This window comes from Lissotriton helveticus, chromosome 5_1 (genome assembly GCF_964261635.1).
Source record: "Lissotriton helveticus chromosome 5_1, aLisHel1.1, whole genome shotgun sequence".
In the NCBI taxonomy this organism is placed as follows: Eukaryota; Metazoa; Chordata; class Amphibia; order Caudata; family Salamandridae; genus Lissotriton; species Lissotriton helveticus.
In genome coordinates, this window is record NC_136065.1 from 390,727,435 (window position 1) to 390,748,844 (window position 21,410).

General features: G+C 47.0%; 1 protein-coding gene across 2 annotated transcripts in view; it reads left to right on the plus strand.

The window, feature by feature from the left end:
- PLEKHM2 (pleckstrin homology and RUN domain containing M2) overlaps positions 1 to 21,410 on the plus strand; it is a 280,987-nt gene that overhangs the window by 180,790 nt on the left and 78,787 nt on the right. For both annotated transcript variants that reach the window (XM_078642586.1, XM_078642587.1), the window contains one exon: positions 5,698 to 6,423. In XM_078642586.1, coding sequence (XP_078498712.1) covers positions 5,698 to 6,423 — 726 coding nt within the window. The remainder of the gene's footprint in view (positions 1 to 5,697; positions 6,424 to 21,410) is intronic.

Here is a 21,410-nt window from a genome sequence, read left to right on the forward strand (position 1 = left end):
CATCAGGGCCAACTCCTTTAGAATGCCCACAAACCAGCCAAAATGTTCATGATTTGCCACTAGAAGCCCCCCCTGTTCAATTAGTTGAGCCATCACATGATGTATTGCCTCTGGCGATAGAAGATAACTCCACACAATTTGTAGTTGAAGCATCACCACTAGTGTTAGTGCTAGCTAATACACCCATCTTACCACCGGGTCAAATTGAGTCAGCCTCATCGCTAATAAGTAAGGCATTATACTGGCTGTCAAAAAATCTGCGGATAGCACAGGGGGGGGGAACAACGGCTGGCCAACGAAATCAAAATGGCAAGGAGGGTTGGATGGATAGGCAAAAAACAAAAGAAATGGAAGGGCGATTGTGTGATATTAACTTTCACAACTCCATCCGCTCTTCCTGACATTCTATCCAATATACTACCACCACAAAAAAGAAGTAGTTCCATAATTCCCCTCACCTTGGAATTCTTTTATAATGATTTGCAAAAAGTCAACAACTGTAAGCCCTTGAAACCAGCTTGGATAGCGAGAGAAAATGGATGGGATGGGGGACCTATAATGTGCGATACAAACCATGTCTCTAAAGATAGGACTGGCCTATGGCATGTTAACCAACATAACATTCCCCGTCACATTACCCCAGGACAAAATCCGAATTTAATGGGTAGACAAGGACTTGGTATACCACCAAACAATTGTGGGATTTTAGGTACCGTTGGTTACAATGGAGGATGGCCAGGTATGCAACAGCGTCTATTGTATCCTAATACCCCAGCATGTGTAGGTAATGGTAATTATAATGGAGGATGGCTGGGTACTTACCTGAACCCACCGTTCCCTATCACACCTACACCTAGATGGAATGCACCTACAAATGGTTGGGGTTTTGGGGCTCCATCTTACAACTGGGGAGTTAGTACTTCTAATAGGTTCGACGCTCTAGCTGGTTTATCTGATTGCGATTGACTTGATGGTGGGATTTTGATAAAGCCATGTGGTGTAAATCACATACACTCTGGTCTGCCCCCTGTAGTTACACCAAAGCAGATTGCATTTGCTGAAAACCCCCAACAGCCAATGCATTCTGCAGATTCAATGGTGCAAACATTACATTTAGATGCCAATGTACCAACAATTTCGCAATTGGTAACAATGGAACCAGGGGCTTCGGATTTAATTAACATCATCTGTTGGAATATTGCGGGCCTGAAAAAGAATCTTTCAGATCCGGCCTGGCATGATTATTTGGCTAGTGGGGATATAATTATGTTTCAGGAAACCTGGGGGCTTGAGAACTTCTTTAAGGTCAATTATAGATCCTTTTTCATCCCCGCAGTAAATATAAATGGGGGAAGACCTTCTGGCGGCCTAACAATTTGGGTAAAAATTACAAGAGGCCTGTCTTTTAAGCAAATTGATACAAATAACCCTGACCTGTTATTACTTGAGCTAAAAAATACTATGGGTTGCAGCATTTACGTGATCAATATCTATAGTAGACCACATCGATCATGTATAGAATCATCTGTTGTAACCCACTTGAGTAATATTGTGACAGGGTTTGATCAAAATGCAAGAGTAATTATAGGAGGTGACTTCAATAGAGGGTTTGAACCTATTATAGGTTTAGAAGACATCTATAAGGACGAGGACGGTGCCAACAACATTCCTTTAGTTGATACAAATCATAAAGCACCCTGTACAGTGAGTGCTTTACAACTATTGAATTTAACCCTAGAATCAGGCCTACGTGCCTGTAATGGGCGGTTGCCATCAGACTCCCCCAGTAAACCAACATTCACTAGAGGGGTGACCTATAGCCATTTAGATTATTTGTTGGTTTCTTTAAACATATGGCCTATGATTATCGATTTAATGGTGGATGATCGTACAGAGAGTGACCATTATCCCCTGATTTTATCTGTACAGATCCAGATCTTTATAACCCCTGATAAAAGGGTTAGTAACACAGTACCCTTGTCACAGGACCCTCTAGTGGCAAATAATCGTAGATCCCTGAAATGGCCAGTGGTATTAGGCAACACAAAAACTATTAGCCAAATCTACAATGTATTTGTGAGGCACATGTCTGCTCTCTTAGGGAATAGTATTGTCATTCAAAGACCGCTTTTGGTAAAATCCCATGAATGTTTAATTAACCAACTTGGCGAGATCTTGAGTAGGGCGGTAAAGAGATCACAAAACGCCCAAAAAGGTAAACAAGCCGGGATTACTTGGTATAACCAGACATGCCGGAAAGCCAAATCAGATCTAATCAAAGCGGTTAGGGGGGACTCAGCGGATATTGTGAGAACTAAGAGAGCTCAGTATAAAAGAATCCTGCAAATGGCCAAAAAAGAGTGGGATGAAAGGGTTTGGTCAGATTTGTTGGATGCATGCAAGTGCAGAGACCAGACTTCCTTCTGGAGCCTCATTGCTAGAGGTACTAGGGGGGCTACGGAATGTAAAGACACATTTTTAGAAGAGAAAACATGGGTTGAGCATTTTACTTCGCTTTATTCTTGTGAAGGTCAAAGCGTGACTGAAAGCTGGGATGGTTCACAGCCTTCCCTTGTAGCCCATGATACATCTCTTGTCTTCTCTTTGTCAGAAACAATTTCAGCAATCAAGGCAGTTAAGACAGGGAAAGCCCCAGGCCCTGATAAAATACCAGATGATTTATGGAAACACGAAAATTATATTTGGGCTCCTTACATCAATTTACTATCTAATGAAATTGTTTGTGGAGCTCCTGTCCTGGAAGGGGGCGGAGATTGTAACACTGTTCAAAAAGGGGGATAGGTCAAACCCTTCACATTATCGGCCTATCAGCCTAATTGACGTGCTGCAAAAAGTTTTTGCCCGACAAGTTCTGAGTCGGCTTACCTCTTGGATTGAAGAACACTCTATTTTTACAAAATATCAGGCAGGTTTTAGATCAAAGATAAGCACTATAGACCAGGTTTTTAGATTTTTATGTTTAGTCTGGAAATACACGATTATAAGAAGTTCCCATATTTACGTGGCATTTGTAGATTTGAAGGCAGCTTTTGACATGGTTCCAAGGGAAGCCCTATGGAAGACACTAAGTAAGATGGGTGTCCCTGCAAATATCCTTCAAATTTTAATTAGACTTCACGAGAATAATTATGCACGAGTTAGATGGGGACCTAATGGTGAAGTTAGCGAGAAAATAAAAATAGCAAAAGGGGTAAGGCAGGGGTGTGTAATGGCACCTACCTTATTCTCTTTGTACGTTAATGACATCCCCGAAACTCTTTTGGGCTGCGAGCATGACTCTCCCAAATTGAGCGGGCAAGCCGTTCCGGCACTGTTGTTTGCAGACGACACGATTTTAATTTCTCAGACACCCAGGGGACTCCAAAACCTTTTAAATACTTTTAGTTTGTATTGTCATGACAAGGGATTAGAAATTAATTCCTCTAAAACAAAAGTCATGACAATCAACCCTCATAAAGGTTTCAATAAGGTCTTTAAGATAAATAATGAACTTATTGAAGAGGTCCCAAATTTTAAATACCTGGGCATCATTTTAGACAGTCATGTCACATGGAAGACGCAATTGGAGAACTCAAAACTAAGGCTGACCCAAAATCAGTGTCCGATTTTAAAGAGGCATAAGAATAGCCATTTTAAAGCAGTCTCACCAGCTATTGAACTATTCAAATATAAAGTACAATCATCCTCACTTTATGGTGCGGACCTCTGGGCTTATGCCTCAAAGGATACTTTTCGAGTGAGGGAAAACTCGTTTATCAGGCAACTTTTAGGGATTCCAGGGTCAACACCACTGACACCAGTATTATGGGACCTTAATTTTAGGCGTACAGATGACTATGCTGCTCTTCGTCCGCTCCTTTATTGGATCCGTCTATGGTCCGTTGAGGAGCTGACAGATTATAGAGAAGCATTGAAAGAGATATTGGCCATAAGGAATAGCACGTATTTGCCATGGTTAGAGTACGTCAAGAAATGGTTTGAAAAATTAGGGCTAAGTGACTTCTGGTTTGATCCTGATTCCCTCACAAATAGTTCAAAAAAGATTCTGAAGCAAAGGTACTGGGATTATATTAGAGACTCAGTGTTATTAAACCCCAGAATAGGGACTCTAACTTCGAAATTCTTCGAAATTAAAATGACTATGTATTTAGAGCCCCTTATGGATGAAATTTATCCCCCACTTGCCAAAAGCGTATATCTAAAGTTCCGGTATGGTATTCTACAATTAAAAGAAAGAACAACCAGCTGGACTTGTAATAAGGGGTTGGCCGGGGCCGCTGGCTCTGATACATGTGAGCTATGCGAGATGGGGTTGAAAGAGGATGAGTCCCATGTTTTATTTATATGCCCAGCTTATCTAAGAGCCAGGAAAAAATGGCTCAAGCCAATCTGTAAAAGGCTAGGCTTCAGACAAATTAAGGTTGGACTTAGAATTTTTAAGGGTGACACTGCACAAACGATTGTGTTCAGCCTAAGCCGTTTTCTCCTATGTGTAGCTCTGATTAGGAGGATGAAAAACCTAAAAACTTAAAAACCTAATGGAATAGGCTACTTTACCATGTTTCCATGTTATCGGTCAGCTGCTATATGTTGTTGCTTACTGTCCTGATGTGTATTCTCCTTTTTAACAAAACAGTTAAATTATTTTTTATTAAATTCAAATATTTAGTGTTCTGTATACTGGAGGGGCCAACCACGAGCTAGTCAATCAAATGGATGGCTTGGAAAATGAACTGAATTTTAGGTATTTATGCAAAGGAAATGTGTTGATATGAAATGTTTGGATATTCTACCCGCTGCTATTGTTTCATTATGTATTATGATGAGTTTATATTGTTACATGATGTATTATGATTGTATGTTTGTATCTTACAAGGTTTTTTAAACCGAATAAAGAATTGAATTGAATTGAATTGAATATGGACTAAAGTGTTACTAAAGACAATGTGTTGATTTAAACCGCAAACTGTCCTGATTTTAATCTTAGAGGGGAGTGAATGCTGATGGTGAATGCAAATGAACTAGAATTATCGATTGGACTTGATTGTAAACATCTAAGATTGCTACAGTATTGGTATTTATTGGATAATCGACTTTCCAATATGACTGCACCCTTTTTCTTTCTCTTTTTTTCTATATCTGCTACACAATTTCCACCTCCTATTAATTCCTCTTCTTCGTGTGATGTTGGATGTCTGTTAACCTCAACCTCTTATTGTGTTTAATTCCTTTCCTGTGCCTCCTAGGCGAAGCCTCACACTTCTTTCCCTGCAAATGTAGCATGTCTGTTTTCCAGCAAATCCCTCCTGAACTGCCACAATTGCACCTTTACTTTCTCCTCTTTCCTTTACTTCAGTACCACTCTGCGTTCTTTACCTTGTTCTTCCCTACCTACTGCTCTAGTTTTGTCGCTTCACCTTGTGCATTTCTTAATTTATAGTAGAGGTGCGAGACCTACAGCTTCTTTCTCTTCCCCATCCCTCTAACATTTTTCTGAGTCTTCTTCAGCCTGGATTGTTATTACTAAGAAATTTAAGTTTTCTCTCGAGATTAGCTCGGATATAGACCAACGCTCTGCACAAAGTTTTGAGTGTTTCTCTACAGTAGTTTGAGGGGCATGTTAGTAAGCCATTCTTATTATCATGGTAAACTTTAAGTTGCTTTTTTGTTCTACAGATTGGGAAAAAAGAAGAAAGGGATAAAAAAAAGGAAACCCAGACCGGGGGACAGTGTGAGCCGTTCACCTCTAACATCAGTGGAAACTGAGGATTCTACAGCAGCATCTGGTGACGTGGACAGTGGACTAACTTTGGTCATGGGTTCACAGGAAGGATTGGCTCTGAGGAGTGACCCAAGTGAGCTGAGTACCATGAGCCTTCGTATTCCGCAGATGAAGGACACATCTATGGAGAGCGTTGGACAACCGCTGAGTGAAGTCATGGACAGGCTCAATGGGCAGCTAGACCCCCGGAGTTGGGATCCCCACGCAGAGCCCCAGGACCAGTCCTTTCGGACCCGCTCTCCGGGAAACACCCCCGGAGACCATTCAACTTGTAACTTTAGCGAGGGCATTCCAGCCCCCGTGGACTTCTACCGCTTTACACCCGAGAGTCCAAATGCTCGTGCAGCAGGTGGTGGCTACAATGACATTGCAGGCAATGGCCAACCACCGCATGTTTTTAGTAGCACTGAAGCTGCTGGCCAAGAAGAAGGAGGAGAAGCGGCTGGACCCGTAGAGGATAGGTTGGGGGACACCACTGACTCAGTTGAGAACGGCCTTCCACAACATGCCCATCACCCAATGAAAAGAACAGGTAGCCCATGTGTCAGCAGTGCTGATGATTCGGGGGTCGAGGAAGGTCAAGGAAGCCCATTGGAAACGACACACCCCTGTGAATTCAGGTACAAACTGACACTTGGAGCTCTAATATGAATCTGAAGTTAGGTAATGTAGCAATTATGTTAGTGGAGGGATTCTTATGTGCGTGGCTTTATGATTAATATAATCTCTTGGTGTTTAGGCCAGCTTGTTGGCCTCAATTAATTGATGCAATGTCCTAAAATATATATATGCCTGCACCATGTTAATACTGGTTACTCATACTATTCTTGTGATTCTGTGAATATTGACTTAGTCAAACTTTTGTATCTATGTAAACTTTGTTCTTGTATGTGTATATTTTCAGAATACAGTAAGCACAAAGTAAGGGGGCGGACACCCATACTTCCTTTTAGCTTAGTTGTAGAGCGACTTCCCAGAACTATAATCATAACTGATGCCACATCACTTTCTTCAAAGTCTAAAAATAATTTCTAACATTAAAAGGAGGTGTAGAGTGTGACCTTATTTGATGGATTTTTTGGCATTCAGGTTTAACCGCATGCGCGCTAGCGCTTTTCCCGCTGCGCGCTGCGATTTTAAAAAACCCGCGTTACATGACGAGCTCAGCTCGTCATTAGCGTAGGGCACGTTACGCTCATGACGAGCTGAGCTCGTCCTAAGTGCCGAAGGGGTTAATAACTGCAACTCATGTTGATGTGTTGAGTCCTCTTCACACGAGTAGAATACAGTTTCATTCTTTGTAGTCTGATACTATTTATTTCACCACGTTACCTTGAGATTGACGCTTTCCTGTAACTTAAGCTCACCAGAAAAGAATAATCTTTTCACCATGGGTTGAATGTGTCCATCACATTGCTCAGTTCCTTGGTAAATACTGTTGAGAGTATCCGGTATACAGCTCTGTTTTTAATATCAAAAACTACATGTGAAGGGCAGAATAATGTCTTGTAATGGCATCACTTTCAGGCTTGACAATCACATAACCAGTTCCTTGATAAAAAAAAATACCTTTACTTGATCATTCCTAAATTGGCATGCTTGAATCACTCAAAGTCATGAGGCTGGGAGTCCTTAGTAATAGTAAGGCATAAACTGTAAAATAACTAGTGTGCCTCATTTTAAAATATCAGAATTTCTGCCTGTGAGGTTAATATGCTGTACACTCCACCTCTCTTAGAGGCCACCATATCTCATTTTTGTATTCTTGTAGATTATGAGGTTTACCTTTTATTTTTCACCGTCCTACTCTGGGCACCTTACCCCAGGCGCAGTATCCGGCTTATGCTTTAAGTGTGGTTCCTGGGTAAGGAAATATTACCTTTGACCATCTTGACTGAGACTTGTGTGAAATAGAGAAGAAGCTCTGTTCAGGCGCCGTTCCACTTGTGCCCTAACAATTACACCTTATCCGGAGTACTGGAAAATCTTTCAAACCTTCTTAGGTAAGACCCTTTGCAATAGGAATAGGATTTTTTTTGTTGCATTTAGAGATTAACTCCTTGAAGTTTCAACCTCATCAGGAAATAACTTGATACCAGGAACTCACCTTCTACTTCCACCAAAAAGACACAGCAAAGAAATCCTCAAGAAAAGCTAATGAGTACTCTAAAACAAGTGCCCTCAAAAACGGTTTCTCTCGAGGAGACACGTTCTCCTCAGAAACTCTTAGATCTTCTTTTACACTTACAACATATGGACAAGTAACATGTAATCCTCACCACATTTGTACATACAGGGGTGACAGCCCATGTGGTTTAGCTGCTGATTGTACAGTTTACTCGTAGAGCACATAAGCTTGAACCTCATTGCATCTCTACAATCCCACGTTTAACATATATTCATTGGCGCTTTGTGCTAGGGGTAACCGTCAGGCTGGTTGGAATGAAACAAAATTTCTCATCCAGGGGATACTCATCAAAGTCATAAGATATGAATAATCCCCGTCCATGTGCTGGATCCTGAAGCATATAGAAAATACATATATATACACATATATGTTCGAGGCATGTGGGCTGCTGAATTCATATCTTTAGCATAGATCGCCGCCTAGTGTTGGGTCCGGATGATTGCACATTGTTGTCCTGGAAGAGTGTTCGAAGTATCACGAGATAGGTGGCTCCTCCCCTGGACTACAGTGCGCATGGGCATCGACTCCATCCTCAGATTGTTTTTTTCCGCCATTGGGTTTGGTTGTAATTTCGTTATCTCCAGTTCGGAATCAACATAAACTTTTTCGAGGCCAGAAGACCTTTTTTCTACCGTCGGTATTGTTTGCGTTCGGTGCCCGGTTCTTTCCGACTCAGTTCGAGTCGGATATCCAGGGAGTCGAGTGACTCTTCGGTGATCGAGGCCCAGTCGACGCAGCAAGACTTCGACGGCACGACGTGGAACGTAGCCCGTTCAAGAACTGTCCCGTGTGTGGATCGAAGTATCCCCACATTGACGTCCACGCGGTGTGCAACAAGTGCCTGTCGCCGGACCAGGATGAAGCCAGCTGTATGGCTTGTTCCAGATTTCGTTCGAAGAAGACGATTCGGCTTCGGCTTCGGCGCGCGGCGCGCCTGGAGGCCCGGCAGTCGGCCCCGGCACCGGTGGACATCTTCGACGACGAAGAAGCAGACGAACACGAGGTTCGGATGCAGATTTCACCTCCAACGGTGGACATCGAATACGAATATGACGCGGATGTCGAAGGCCAAGATGTAGAAGAAGTCGTCGACTAGGTAGGAGACGACAATGAGGCCTATGGGGCCATGGAAGATAGCTCAGAGGAAGAGCTATGCCCCGTTCGAACAATTACAAAGGCTCAGGTCGAGGGATCGCCACACGGCCTTACCCAAGACCTTATACCAGCATCCACGGCCCCGCCTTCTGGCCCGGCTACGGACACTTCGGCGGAGCCGCCATTGTTGAAAACGAAACCGAAAGTGAAACCCTCGGTGTCGACAAAAACAAAAGTGGTTGAGGCGCCATCGAAACCGAAGACGTCTGCTCCCCCATCGACACCGTCGTCTTCCCAGGTGTCGGGGAAACCAAAGCCGAAGAAAGTCATCGACCCGGTCAAGTCGGGCGAAGGCGTCGTGCCGAAAATGGTCAAGGTCGTCGAACCGAAGTCCAAGAAGGGCGTCGAGTTGAAGTCAAGCAAGGGCGTCGAGCCGAAGACTGGGGTCCCGAAGCCAGTAGTCCAGGCCGTCGACCCGAAACCGCCGGCGTCGACGGCTGCTGCCACGGACAGAGAGCGTAGCGCCCCGAAGACGGATGCTCCTACGCCTCGGACGGAGAAGCCCAAGTCCGCGACGCTCGAGGCTTCACATGCTGGTGGACCGAGGTCGGCTGTCGGGTCGTCGAAACCGTCCGCTTCCTTTACGAAGCAGGTCTCGGACTCCCTCAAACGCATCAGGGACAAGGCTTCAGCGGCGGAACCGAAAACACCTTCCACCCCGAAGCAATCTGCCCGACGCCAATGTCTTCGACGCCAATCCTCTTCACGTTGCCACCGAAGGTGGCGCCGAAGGCCTTCGCACCTCGGCCGGTGCCCAAGGACTCTGCGGTGTCGAAGCCTACTCACTCGGCTGGGAGCTTGAAGCATCGTCCACCCTTGCTGGAGGAGCAGTCGGAGCATTTCATTGATGCCGACACCGGAAAGCTTACGCTTTACAAAAGGAAAATCACGGCGTCGCAGCTTTTGGAGTCATACACCATTCCTCTAAAGCACAAAAGGCCTGCTTCTGATTCACCAGTCTTGGTCGAAACAATAGTTCCTCAGACTCCAAGAATTGCAACACCCTCACCCAATTATTCAGATGGAGAGGATGCTGGGGTACAGGACGAGGAATACAACTTTCCTGCCAACACAGAGCCTGATGAGCAGCAGGACTCCTGGGTAGAGGCAGGTGACCAAAGGGATCAGCGCACCGCCCTTGACCCTCAGGTGTACAACGTCAAGACCTCTCCCACTGAGGATTCTGCGGCATTTAATGCTTAATTGAGAGGGCGGCTAAGAACCACGACGTTGAAATGCATGCTGACCCTGTTGAGGTGGACTTCCTCTTTGACACCTTCTCAACAGCTGAAAAGACTGTAAAGACTTTTCCCATGCTAAAGGGGGTCCTTAAGCATGCTGCGGACATTTTCAAGGAACCCACACGGTCAAGGGTAGTCAACCCTAGAATTGAGAAAAAATACAGACCGGCACCTGGCGATCCTACCTACATCAAGGGCCAGTTGCCATTGGACTCTCTGGTAGTTTCTAATGCCCGCAAGAGGGCGAACTTGCAGACCACTGGTGAAGCTCCTCCCCCAGACAAAGAGTCAAAAGTGCTGGAGGCATCGAGAAAGAGAGTTGCAGCTCAGGTGGCCAATATCTGGCGTATCGCTAACACGCAGGCACTCTTGGCTAGATACGACAGGGCACACTACGACACACTAGAGACCCTGTTGCAGCATCTTCCCGACCAATATAAAGAGGCAGGGGAGATGCTTATCCAGGAAGGGAAGCTCATCTCCAACGCTTCCATTAAGTGTGCACTGGACGTCGCGGACACTGCGGCCAGGGCAATTAATACCAGTGTGATGCTGAGACGTCAGGCATGGCTCAGAATCTCCGGCTTTAAGCCGGAAATACAAACTACCATCCTTAACCAGCCGGTAAACCCTGACAGATTATTTGGTCCTGAGGTGGATACCACCCTGGAAAAAATAAAGAAGGATACCGAGACTGCTAAGTCCATGGGAGCTCTACAGTCCCAACAGTTTCGAGGGAGCACTTTTCGTCGCTCAGGCAATAGGGGTGTTACCAGAGGCCAGATGTCCCAGCAAACACAATTTAATAAAGGTGGGGCGCAATCCTCTTACACCAAGCAGAGTAGAGGAGGTTACCGGGGCAACAGCACCAAGGGCAGAGGCAGGGGCAACAACAACTCCCGTTCCTCCAACAAACAGTGACGCCCTGTCACTGCCCCCGACCATTCTACACCTGTCGGGGGGAGACTCCAGCAGTTCCTGCCAGTCTGGAAATCCATCACCACAGACAGGTGGGTCAGGAAACTTATCCAGTTCGGTTATTGTTTGGAGCTAACATCCACTCCACCCAACATACCACCAAGACACCGTCCTATGTCCACAGAGCATTTGCACTTATTGCAGCAGGAGGTTCTTGTCATGCTGCAAAAGGGCGCAATAGAGCTCGTGCCAGTGGAGGAAGAAGGCACAGGGGTGTATTCCCTGTACTTCTTAATCCCAAAGAAGGACGGGTCCCTCAGACCTATTCTGGACCTCAGGCCCCTAAACCAGTACATTCTCTCAGAACACTTCCACATGCTAACACTGCAGCAGGTTCTTCCGTTGCTCAATCAGGGAGACTTCCTCGCAACCTTGGATCTCAAGGATGCTTACTTTTACATTCCACTCCATCCATCACACAGGAAATACCTCAGATTCACCATTCAGAACCGGCATTATCATTTCAAGGTCCTTCCTTTCGGAGTGACCACAGCCCCCAGAGTGTTCACGAAATGTCTGGCGACAGTGGCTGCGCACCTCAGGAGACAGAACCTCCATGTCTACCCGTATCTGGACGACTGGCTGGTTCAGGCAAAGTCAGCCCAGCAGTGCACCGACGACATGTCCCACACCATTCACCTTCTTCACGGTCTGGGCTTCTCACTGAACTATCCGAAGTCGCACCTTCAGCCAGCCCATGTGCGGCAGTATCTGTGCGCGACGATAGATACTCTGGCGGCCACGGCTCAGCCAAATTCAGTGAGGATCGACAACATCCAGTCGCTAATCCAGAAGTTCAGACCGCAACACTCACTTCCAGCGAGAGTGTTCATGCAGTTAATGGGCATGATGGCCTCCTGCATCTTCATAGTCCCGCGCCCGAGGCTACATATGCGTCCGCTCCAAGAATGCTTGGCACATCAGTGGACTCAGGCTCAAGGACAGTTGAACGACCTAGTGTTGGTGACCGGTCGGGCATACAACTCTCTGCATTGGTGGACTCCACACAACCTTTGCAAGGGCCGACCGTTCCAAGAGCCTGTGCCACAGATTATCCTGACGACGGACGCATCTCTCCAGGGATGGGGAGCTCATGTACTCCACTACACGGTGCAGGGACTATAGACGACGCAGCAAAAGAAGATGCACATCAACTATCTAGAACTGATGGCAATCTTCATGGCACTAAAGTCCTTCAATGTACATCTGTGCAACAAGGTCGTGTTGATCCGGACAGACAACATGGCGGCCATGTACTACATCCAAAAGCAGGGAGGTACACACTCTCCACAGTTGTCTCATCTGGCTCAGAGCATGTGGAAGTGGGCCATTCAGAGGAACATCTTCCTCATGGCGGAACACCTCCCGGGCAAGGACAATCAGATTGCGGATCTGCTCAGCAGGTACAGCCACCAGATGCACGAGTGGGAGTTACATCCATCAGTACTCCGCCCGTACTTCCAGCAGTGGGGTCATCCAGAGATAGACATGTTTGCCACAAGGGAAAACGCAAAATGCCAAAGCTTTGCCGCCAGGTTCCCGCACCCACAGTCGCAGGGCAATGCGATATGGATGAACTGGTCAGGCAGATTTGCATACGCTTTTCCCCCAGCGCCTCTCAAACCGCTGGTGGCAAGAAAGCTAAAGCAACACCGATGACACTCATCCTGGTTGCTCCAACGTGGGCACGCCATCCATGGTACACCACGTTTCTAGAACTCTCCGTGGTACCGCATCAAAGGCTGCGCCTCACACCCAGGCTCTTGACGCAGAACCATGGCGACATTCAGCATCCAGATCCGCAACAGCTCAATCTGGCGATCTGGCTCCTGAGGTCTTAGAGTTTGGCTACCTTGATTTGCCTCCTGAATGCATGGACATCATCCGGGAAGCAAGAAAGCCCACCACTAGGGCCTGCTATGCAGCAAAATGGCACCGTTTTGTCATTTACTGTACAGAACATCACATCAACCCGCTAGATGCATCCATTCCTAACATCATCTGTTATTTGTTACATCTTTACAAATGCAATCTAGCATATGCTTCCATTCGGATACACTTATCCGCCATAGCGGCTTATCTCCAAAACAGGCAGCATCTCTCCGTTTTCAGGGTGCCTGCCATTAAAGCCTTCCTAGAAGGGCTAAAGCAGGTCATCCCTCCCAGGACCCCGCCAGCTCCGGTATGGAACCTCAATGTGGTCCTCACCAGGTTGATGGGCCCTCCTTTTGAGCCTCTACATTCATGTGAGATTCAGTTCTTAACATGGAAAGTGGCTTTTCTCATTGCCATTACGTCTCTACGACGTGTTAGTGAGCTACAGGCGCTCACTGTACAAGAGCCATTCATTCAAATTCACTCCAACAGGGTGGTGCTGCGCACTAACCCTAAATTTCTTCCTAAAGTGGTTTCGCAGTTTCATGTCAATCAAACCATTGAACTGCCCGCGTTCTTTCAAAACCCTGAGACGGTAGCCGAAAGAATGCTCCACACTCTTGATGTCAAACGAGCGTTGATGTACTACATTGATAGGACCAAAGACTTTAGAAAGACACAACAGCTTTTTGTTGCCTTTTCAGCCCAGCACAAAGGCAACCCCATTTCCAAAGCAGGGATAGCCAGGTGGATCGTTAAGTGTATTCAGATTTGCTATCACAAGGCTAAGCGCACTTTAACGGTCCCCCCAGAGCCCACTCCACCCGCAAGCTGGGGGCCTCCATGGCTTTCCTTGGTAATATCCCTTTGGAAGATATTTGTAGAGCAGCCACATGGTCTACACCACATACATTTACTAAGCATTACTGTGTAGATGTGCTCTCCAAGCAGCAGGCAGCTGTAGGGCAGGCTGTTCTTAAAACACTTTTTCAGACTTCTGCAGCTGGCACAGGCGGCCGCCGTTAATGGAGGGACTGCTATGTATTCTATGCTATAGATATGAATTCAGCAGCCCACTTGCCTCGAACTGAATATGCTACTTACCAGTATGCATCTGTTCTTGGCATGTAGGGCTGCTGACATTCATATCGCCCGCCCTCCTCCCCGGCGCCTGTAGCGGCTGCAGACTTTTTACACTTACTCTTAGCATGGCCATCGCTTACACTGTTACACTCCATCTTTGCCACAATGGCTAAAAACAATCTGAGGATGGAGTCGATGCCCATGCGCACTGTAGTCCAGGGGAGGAGCCACCTATCTCGTGATACTTCGAAGACTCTTCCAGGACAACAATGTGCAATCATCCGGACCCAACACTAGGCGGCGATCTATGCTATAGATATGAATGTCAGCAGCCCTACATGCCAAGAACAGATGCATACTGGTAAGTAGCATATTCAATATGCATATGCAGCCTGAAAATTACATGGATTTGCATAAACACAGCTGTACTCTCCCAACCCCTAAGGAAAAAAGAGAGCAGTAAACATTTGCATACAACAATGCTTTATTGCCATAGAGAAACCTGTAATTGCATGCATTTGCCAGTAGGCTGCAGTAGAGTATAAAGAAACAAAGAAAAACTGACACCTTGCCTTTAAGGTATTAGAGTAGGGGTTCCATGCCTTTAAGACCTGAAGGCGACCCCCTGCTCCCATGATGCACCACAGGTGGCAGTTGGGTCAGTTCTTTTTTCTGGCTCCTGAGAGGATCCTGGAGCTTGAGCTCTCCAGTTTTTGACTAAAACTGGTTATTGAAGAGAATTTTTTTCAGAAAATTCGACTTTTTCTGGTTTATTAAGGCTTCTGCTACTGTTTCTGTTGAGATCCACTGAATTTGTTAGTCCGTATGCCAGCTTTATTCAGAAAGTGTCCTTCCTGTAACAAGAAAATGGCACTTGCAGATCCACACTCTGTGTGTATTGTGTGCCTTCCATCTTCACACAGCCCTGACCAGTGCCACTATTGTCAGAAGTTCTCCAAACAGACTTTGCGTGATAGAGAACGAATCAAACTCCTTGCTATGCTGGATAAAGACAAGAGACATCAGGTGGGTGGCCATGGAGGCTCCAGGACATCGTCTTCCAGCAAGCAAGGCCAGAAACTGCGACGCTCCACTTCCCCTGACCCCAGAAAAAGTAAAGGGAGAAGAGATTCACCGTCAACGTCTAAGTCGCTATTGAAGAGACCTAGACGCTCTTCAAGAACACCACCGCTACGTCGAGAGTCTCCCCCACATACAAGTAAGTCGGCGTCGAGACGCCACACTTCGGGCTCGAAGTCTGTGGCTGCTGACAAGACCAAGTCCCCGTTGACGTTCAGGCTTCCGTCAACGTCGAGACATTCTCCGCCACCCTCTCGAGGGTCAGCGTCGAGAGGACCGACGGCTCTCACATCACCGCCGGCTGGCGTGTCGCCATCGGGAGGATCGGCCAGATCCCATCATTCGACGTCGAGGAGATCAACGCCGACCCGGCGCCAAGGAAGGTCGCCGTCGACACGACGTCGTAGACGATCGTCGTCGAGATCACCACCTCGACGCTGAAGATCGCCGTCGAGATCACCACCTCGACGCCGAAGATCGCCGTCGAGGTCCCCAACTCTACGTCAAAGATCGCCGTCGAGGCCCTCACCTCGACGCCAAAGATCGCCATCGAGGTCACCAACTCGACGCCAAAGATCGCCGTCGAGATCACCAACTCGACGCCGAAGATCGCTGTCAAAATCATCACGTCATGAACGTTCGACGTCGAAACCTCGTTCGACGCCAATGGTTACACAGACCTCGTCGAGAGGCGAGGTCACAGGGATTGTGGAGTCACCGAGGCGATCGGATCCTGGGTCCAGAGTATGATCAGGGGACCGGTCATCGTCTCTTGGGCTACAGATTGTGGAGATCTCTCCAGATGTCTCCCACAAATCTGCGGAGGGGAAAACCCGCAGTGTATCGCCTCACCATCCACAGGGTGCTGTATCTAGCGGTCGCAGTAGTCCGGGCTCGGATTACTCCCACACATACTCGCAATCTGGTCCAAGGACAAGTACTCCAGCCAGACCAGCAAAGTCTCCTCCTCGCCAAGATCTCCGGCCAGGTCAAGGACACCTCCCAGACCAAGAACACCCGCAAAACCAAGATCGCCTTCTAGACATCGGTCTAGATGTAGGGACCGGCGCAGCCTTCATCGCGACAGGCCCCATAAGGGGAGGCGCACAAGATCTCTTACATGGTCTTAGTCTACGAGATCTATGGTCTGGGATTATTCTCCGACCTGCTCCTCCATGCCACCTTCACGGGTGTCACCCATAGATGACATCTCTACTTTTACAGATGTTCTGGGTAGTGGAGGAAGAAAACGTAACATTTCCCTGCATACCCCGTGGTTTCCCCATCACTCATCTTCGATACCTTGAACGACCGGTCAGCTCCGAGACCTCTGCTACCTTTAGTGCTCGGATTCCTGGAACCTGCAATGGCCAACTTTCTTACTCCTGCGACGGTGGGTCCGGTACTCTCCAGAATCGCCAAAAAGTATAAGGCTCCAGTGGAGGACCCCTTGTTCCTCAGGACGGATCCACCAGCTGATTCAGTCATCGTGGCGGCTGCCATGAAATCCCATTCTGCTTTCACCTCATCCTCGGTACCCCCGGAAAAGGATATTAAGCAGGTGGATTTGTATGGGAGGAGGATGTGCAGCACTTCTGCGTCATTCATGAAAGTTGCCAGCGCCTCTGCTCTTCTCGGACGATACGATCGATTTCTCTGGGACTCTCTCCCTCGCTTCGCAGAGAAGCTTCCCAAAGAAGACCGGCAGGACTTCACTAAGATTCTCCAGGAGGGAGGACTCGTAGCCAACCAAGTAATCAGTGCGGCAGCGGATGCTTCGGACCTCGAAGTCCACTGTTACTCTCATGGAGTCTGCTCACGACGCTCGGTTTGGCTACGCCTTACAGGCCTTACGGTTAAGGCTGTGGGGTTAGAGAAACGCAAAGAGTTCAAAAAGCGCTTCCGTCAGGGCGACATGGGGTCGTACCAACAGAGGGTTCAAACCCCTCAGTGGTCATCCCAAACACAGCAAAGGTCTCCGCTTCAGCAGAGACGCCCTGGTAGAGGCAGAGGGAATAATAACAAGCAACAGTCCACCTCAAAACAGCCTCCAAAGCCTTGAATCGTTGCTTGCTCCTCAACTGCTCGCCACTCCGGTGGGAGGGAGTGTAGCTTGCTCCCTGGAAGAGTGGAAATCCATAACAAAGGACAAATGGGTGCTGAGTATTGTGCAGCATGGTTACTTGCTGAGGTTCAAGTCACCTCCTCCGCAACTGTTTCCTCAGCTCAAGCACCTCTCTCGACTTCAAAGTCAGCTGTTGAAGGACGAAGTCTCTACCCTTCTCATGAAAAAGGCCATAGAGGAGGTTCCTCCCATGCGAAGAAATCAAGGAGTATACTCCCGCTACTTTCTAGTCCAAAAACGAGGAGTAGCCAAAGAGTATAGACCTATCCTCGACCTACGTCTGCTGAACAGATTCATCAAAAAAGAAAGATTTTGCATGCTAGCCCTGCACCAGATCTTTCCACACCTCCACCAGGGAGACTGGATGTGTGCCATCGACCTGCAGGACGCGTACTTTCATATACCCGTCTCAGTAAAGCCCTGGAAATTCATCAGGTTTCAGATAGACCGTCACCACTACCAGTATCGAGTGCTGCCATTTTGGCCTCAAATCCGCCCCACAGACATTCTCCAAGTGCATGCCTTTCTCCACAGGCGGAAGATCCAATCTAGACAACTGGCTCCTGAAGAGCTCCACGCCTGTTCTGCTTCAAAGACATCTATCGTACTGTCTCAACCTGATGCTTTCCTTGGGGTTGCAGGTCAACTACAAGAAGTCAATACTCAACCCCACCCAGCGAATACACTACCTGGGCGCCTCCTTGGACTCCGCAAGAGCAAGCGTGTGTCCTTCGGAGGAGAGGTTGTCATCCATGCCTCTAAAGTGTCGCATCCTGCTAGACACTCCAAGTCCCACAGCCAGACATGTGTTGTCTCTTCTGGGATCGATGGCCTCATGCATCTACATCGTGCCCAATGCACGCCTTCACATGAGGCCTCTGTAACAGGCCCTAGAGGATCAATGGTCTCAGAAATCAGGACACTGGGAGGATCAGGTCTCTCTCAACCAAAGTGCCAGAGATGGTGGATGAAACGCTCTTATCTTCTGTGGGGAGTTCCGTTCCATCAAACGCCTCCATCACAGACAGTGGTCACGGGTGCCTAGGTGCACGGCTGGGGTGCTCATATGGACAAGCTTCAAGTTCAGGGTCTCTGGTCCGAAGTGGAAAGAGGCTACCACAACTTCCTGGAGCTCCGGGCTGTCTACCTGGCACTCAAGAGGTCGCACAGGAGGTGTTTCATCAATGGGGCGTACCAGATATAGACCTGTTCGCAGATGCGGCAAATGCAAAATGCCCGTCTTCGCGTCCAGGTTCCCCCAACAGGGCTCACGGGGGAACGCACTTTTGATCAGCTGGTCGCAGACATTGCTGTACTCCTTTCCTCCTTTCCTCCCCTGCCTCTGATCCCGGTGGTGATTCAGAGGTTCTACAGGACCAACACCAGGATGATCCTGATAGCGCCGGAGTGGCCCCGCCAGTGCTGGTACCCGGATCTCCTCCAGCTGTCAGAGGTCCCTCACAGGAGACTGCCTTGCCATCCAGGCTTGTTGACCAAGGACAAGGGTAGGGTGTCTCACCCCAATCTTCCTTCCCTTCGATTGACGGCATGGCTCCTGAAGTCATCCAATATGGCCACCTAGACCTTTCAGCATACTGCATGAACATTCTTAAGGAGGCCAAGAAACCCTCCACTAGAAAGTCTTATGCTTTCAGGTGGAAGAGATTTTTCATTTGGTGCCTTGACAAGTCTCTTGATCCTATCCACGGTCAGGAGCAGGTGATTTACCCTACCTATTACATTTGGCAAGGTCAGGCCTAAAGTACCCCTCCATCAGGGTTCACTTAGCAGCAATCACAGCCTATAGGAAGTCGCCTTCTCAGACCTCATTCTTCCTTATGCCTGTGGTCAAAGATTTCTTGGAGGGGCTTAAAGTTTTTCTACCAGTGAGGTCCCCCTCTCCTCCCAGGGAGTTTAACATCGTACTCACTAAATTGATTGGTGCTCCCTTCGAGCCTATCCATAAGGCTTCTTTGCAGCACTTGACCTGGAAAGCTGCCTTTTTTGGTGGCTATCACCTCTGCCCGTAGGGTTAGCGAAATCCAGGCCCTGTGTTGTAGGGAACCTTACACAGGATTTCATGCCAATAGGGTGGTACTGAGGACACATCCAGGCTTCCTGCCCAAGGTAGTCTCAGACTTTCATATTAATCAGTCTATCACCCTGCCTACTTTTTTCCCTCAACCTACCACTCCCCCCGGAGAGGTCTTTACACTCTCTAGATCGCCGGAGGGTTCTGAAATTTTACCTGCCAAAAACCCTTCCACTTAGGAAGTCTGACCGGCTCTTTGTGAATTATGGGTCAACTAATACTGGTCTGTCAGCCTCAAAAAGATTGATTTCTCGATGGATATTCTCCTGTATAGCTCTGTCTTACCAATTAGCTAATAAGGCTTTACAGGGTAGACCTCATGCACACTCTACTAGAGGGAAAGCTTCCACTACGGCTCTCCTTCGTAATATTCCAATCTCTGACATTTGTAAAGCGGCTACATGGCGTTCGGTACATACCTTTACCCGCCATTATTGCCTAGATTCAGATGCACAGGCCGATGCCCAATTTGTGACAGGCCTCTTTGAGGAATTTATTTGCATAACTGCATTTTAAATGTGATGTTGATTCATGTTTTACTGTATACTTATTTGCTCGTCGGAGAGACTTTGGGTATGGGCTTGCTAATCTATTCATAGATTATGACTATTGATGAGTATCCCCTGGATGAGAAGGATTAGTTATTTACCTGTAATCCTAGTTCTCATCCAGGGGTATACTCATCAAAGTCATAAGCTCCTACCCACCTCCCTGGACGAGCATTATCGTAAAGTTATGAGATGTTACTATGGATCTACTCAGGAGTTATCCACCTCCAAAAAGTACTGACCCAACTGCCACCTGGGGTGCATCATGGGAGCAGGGGGTCGCCTTCAGGTCTTAAAGACACAGTACCCCTACTCTAATGCCTTAAAGGCAAGGTGTCAGTTTTTCTTTGTTTCTTTATACTCTACTGCAGCCTACTGACAAATGCCTCCAATTACAGGTTTCTCTATGGCAATAAAGCATTGTTGTATGCAAATGTTTACTGCTCTCTTTCTTCCTTAGGGGTTGGGAGAGTACAGCTGTGTTTATGCAAATCCATGTAATTTTCAGCATCTTTGCCAGTTTGAAAATATTTTAGGCTGCATGTATATGTTTTTACATATGCATATATATATATATATATATATATATGTATTTTCTATATGCTCCGGGATCCCGCACATGGGCGGGGATTATTCATAGTTTATGACTTTGAGTATACCCCTGGATGAGAACTAGGATTACAGGTGGGTAACTAATCCATATGCATGACCTGCCCCCTGTCCAGCTGTCTACTCTGAAAGAAAAAGAAAGAGGGGGGAATGGATTAAGATCCCAAGCAGTCTACCTCCATTATTCTGACTTAAAGATAGTTGATATTTCTGTCAATTGTCATCTTATGCCTATTTTCTGCAAATAATAATAAAAAATTAATAGCATATTTTACAGAGTGGTAGTAGCCACTCTGTACTTATAGTTAGGGTTCCCAGAGATGAGAATTTCTCAGATTTTTGTTTGGGAATAATTTGCAATGGTTTGACAAATCTCCACAAAACATTTCAGAGCTATTCCTTTTTCTAAATTGGCAGATGATGCAAAGTTTTGTGGTGATTGTTTAGAGGGTGCAAAGAAGAAAGGGGGTTGCCAAACATGTTTTTCCACAAATGCATTTTCCATAGACTTTACACAGACGTAGCGCCAAAATAGGCAGTCGGATTTGCATAAAAATTGGTAGAAATATAGATTATAGGGTGGAAAGGATTCTTTTTGGTAGTAGATGTAAGTTAGTTAATTAGATATAAAGT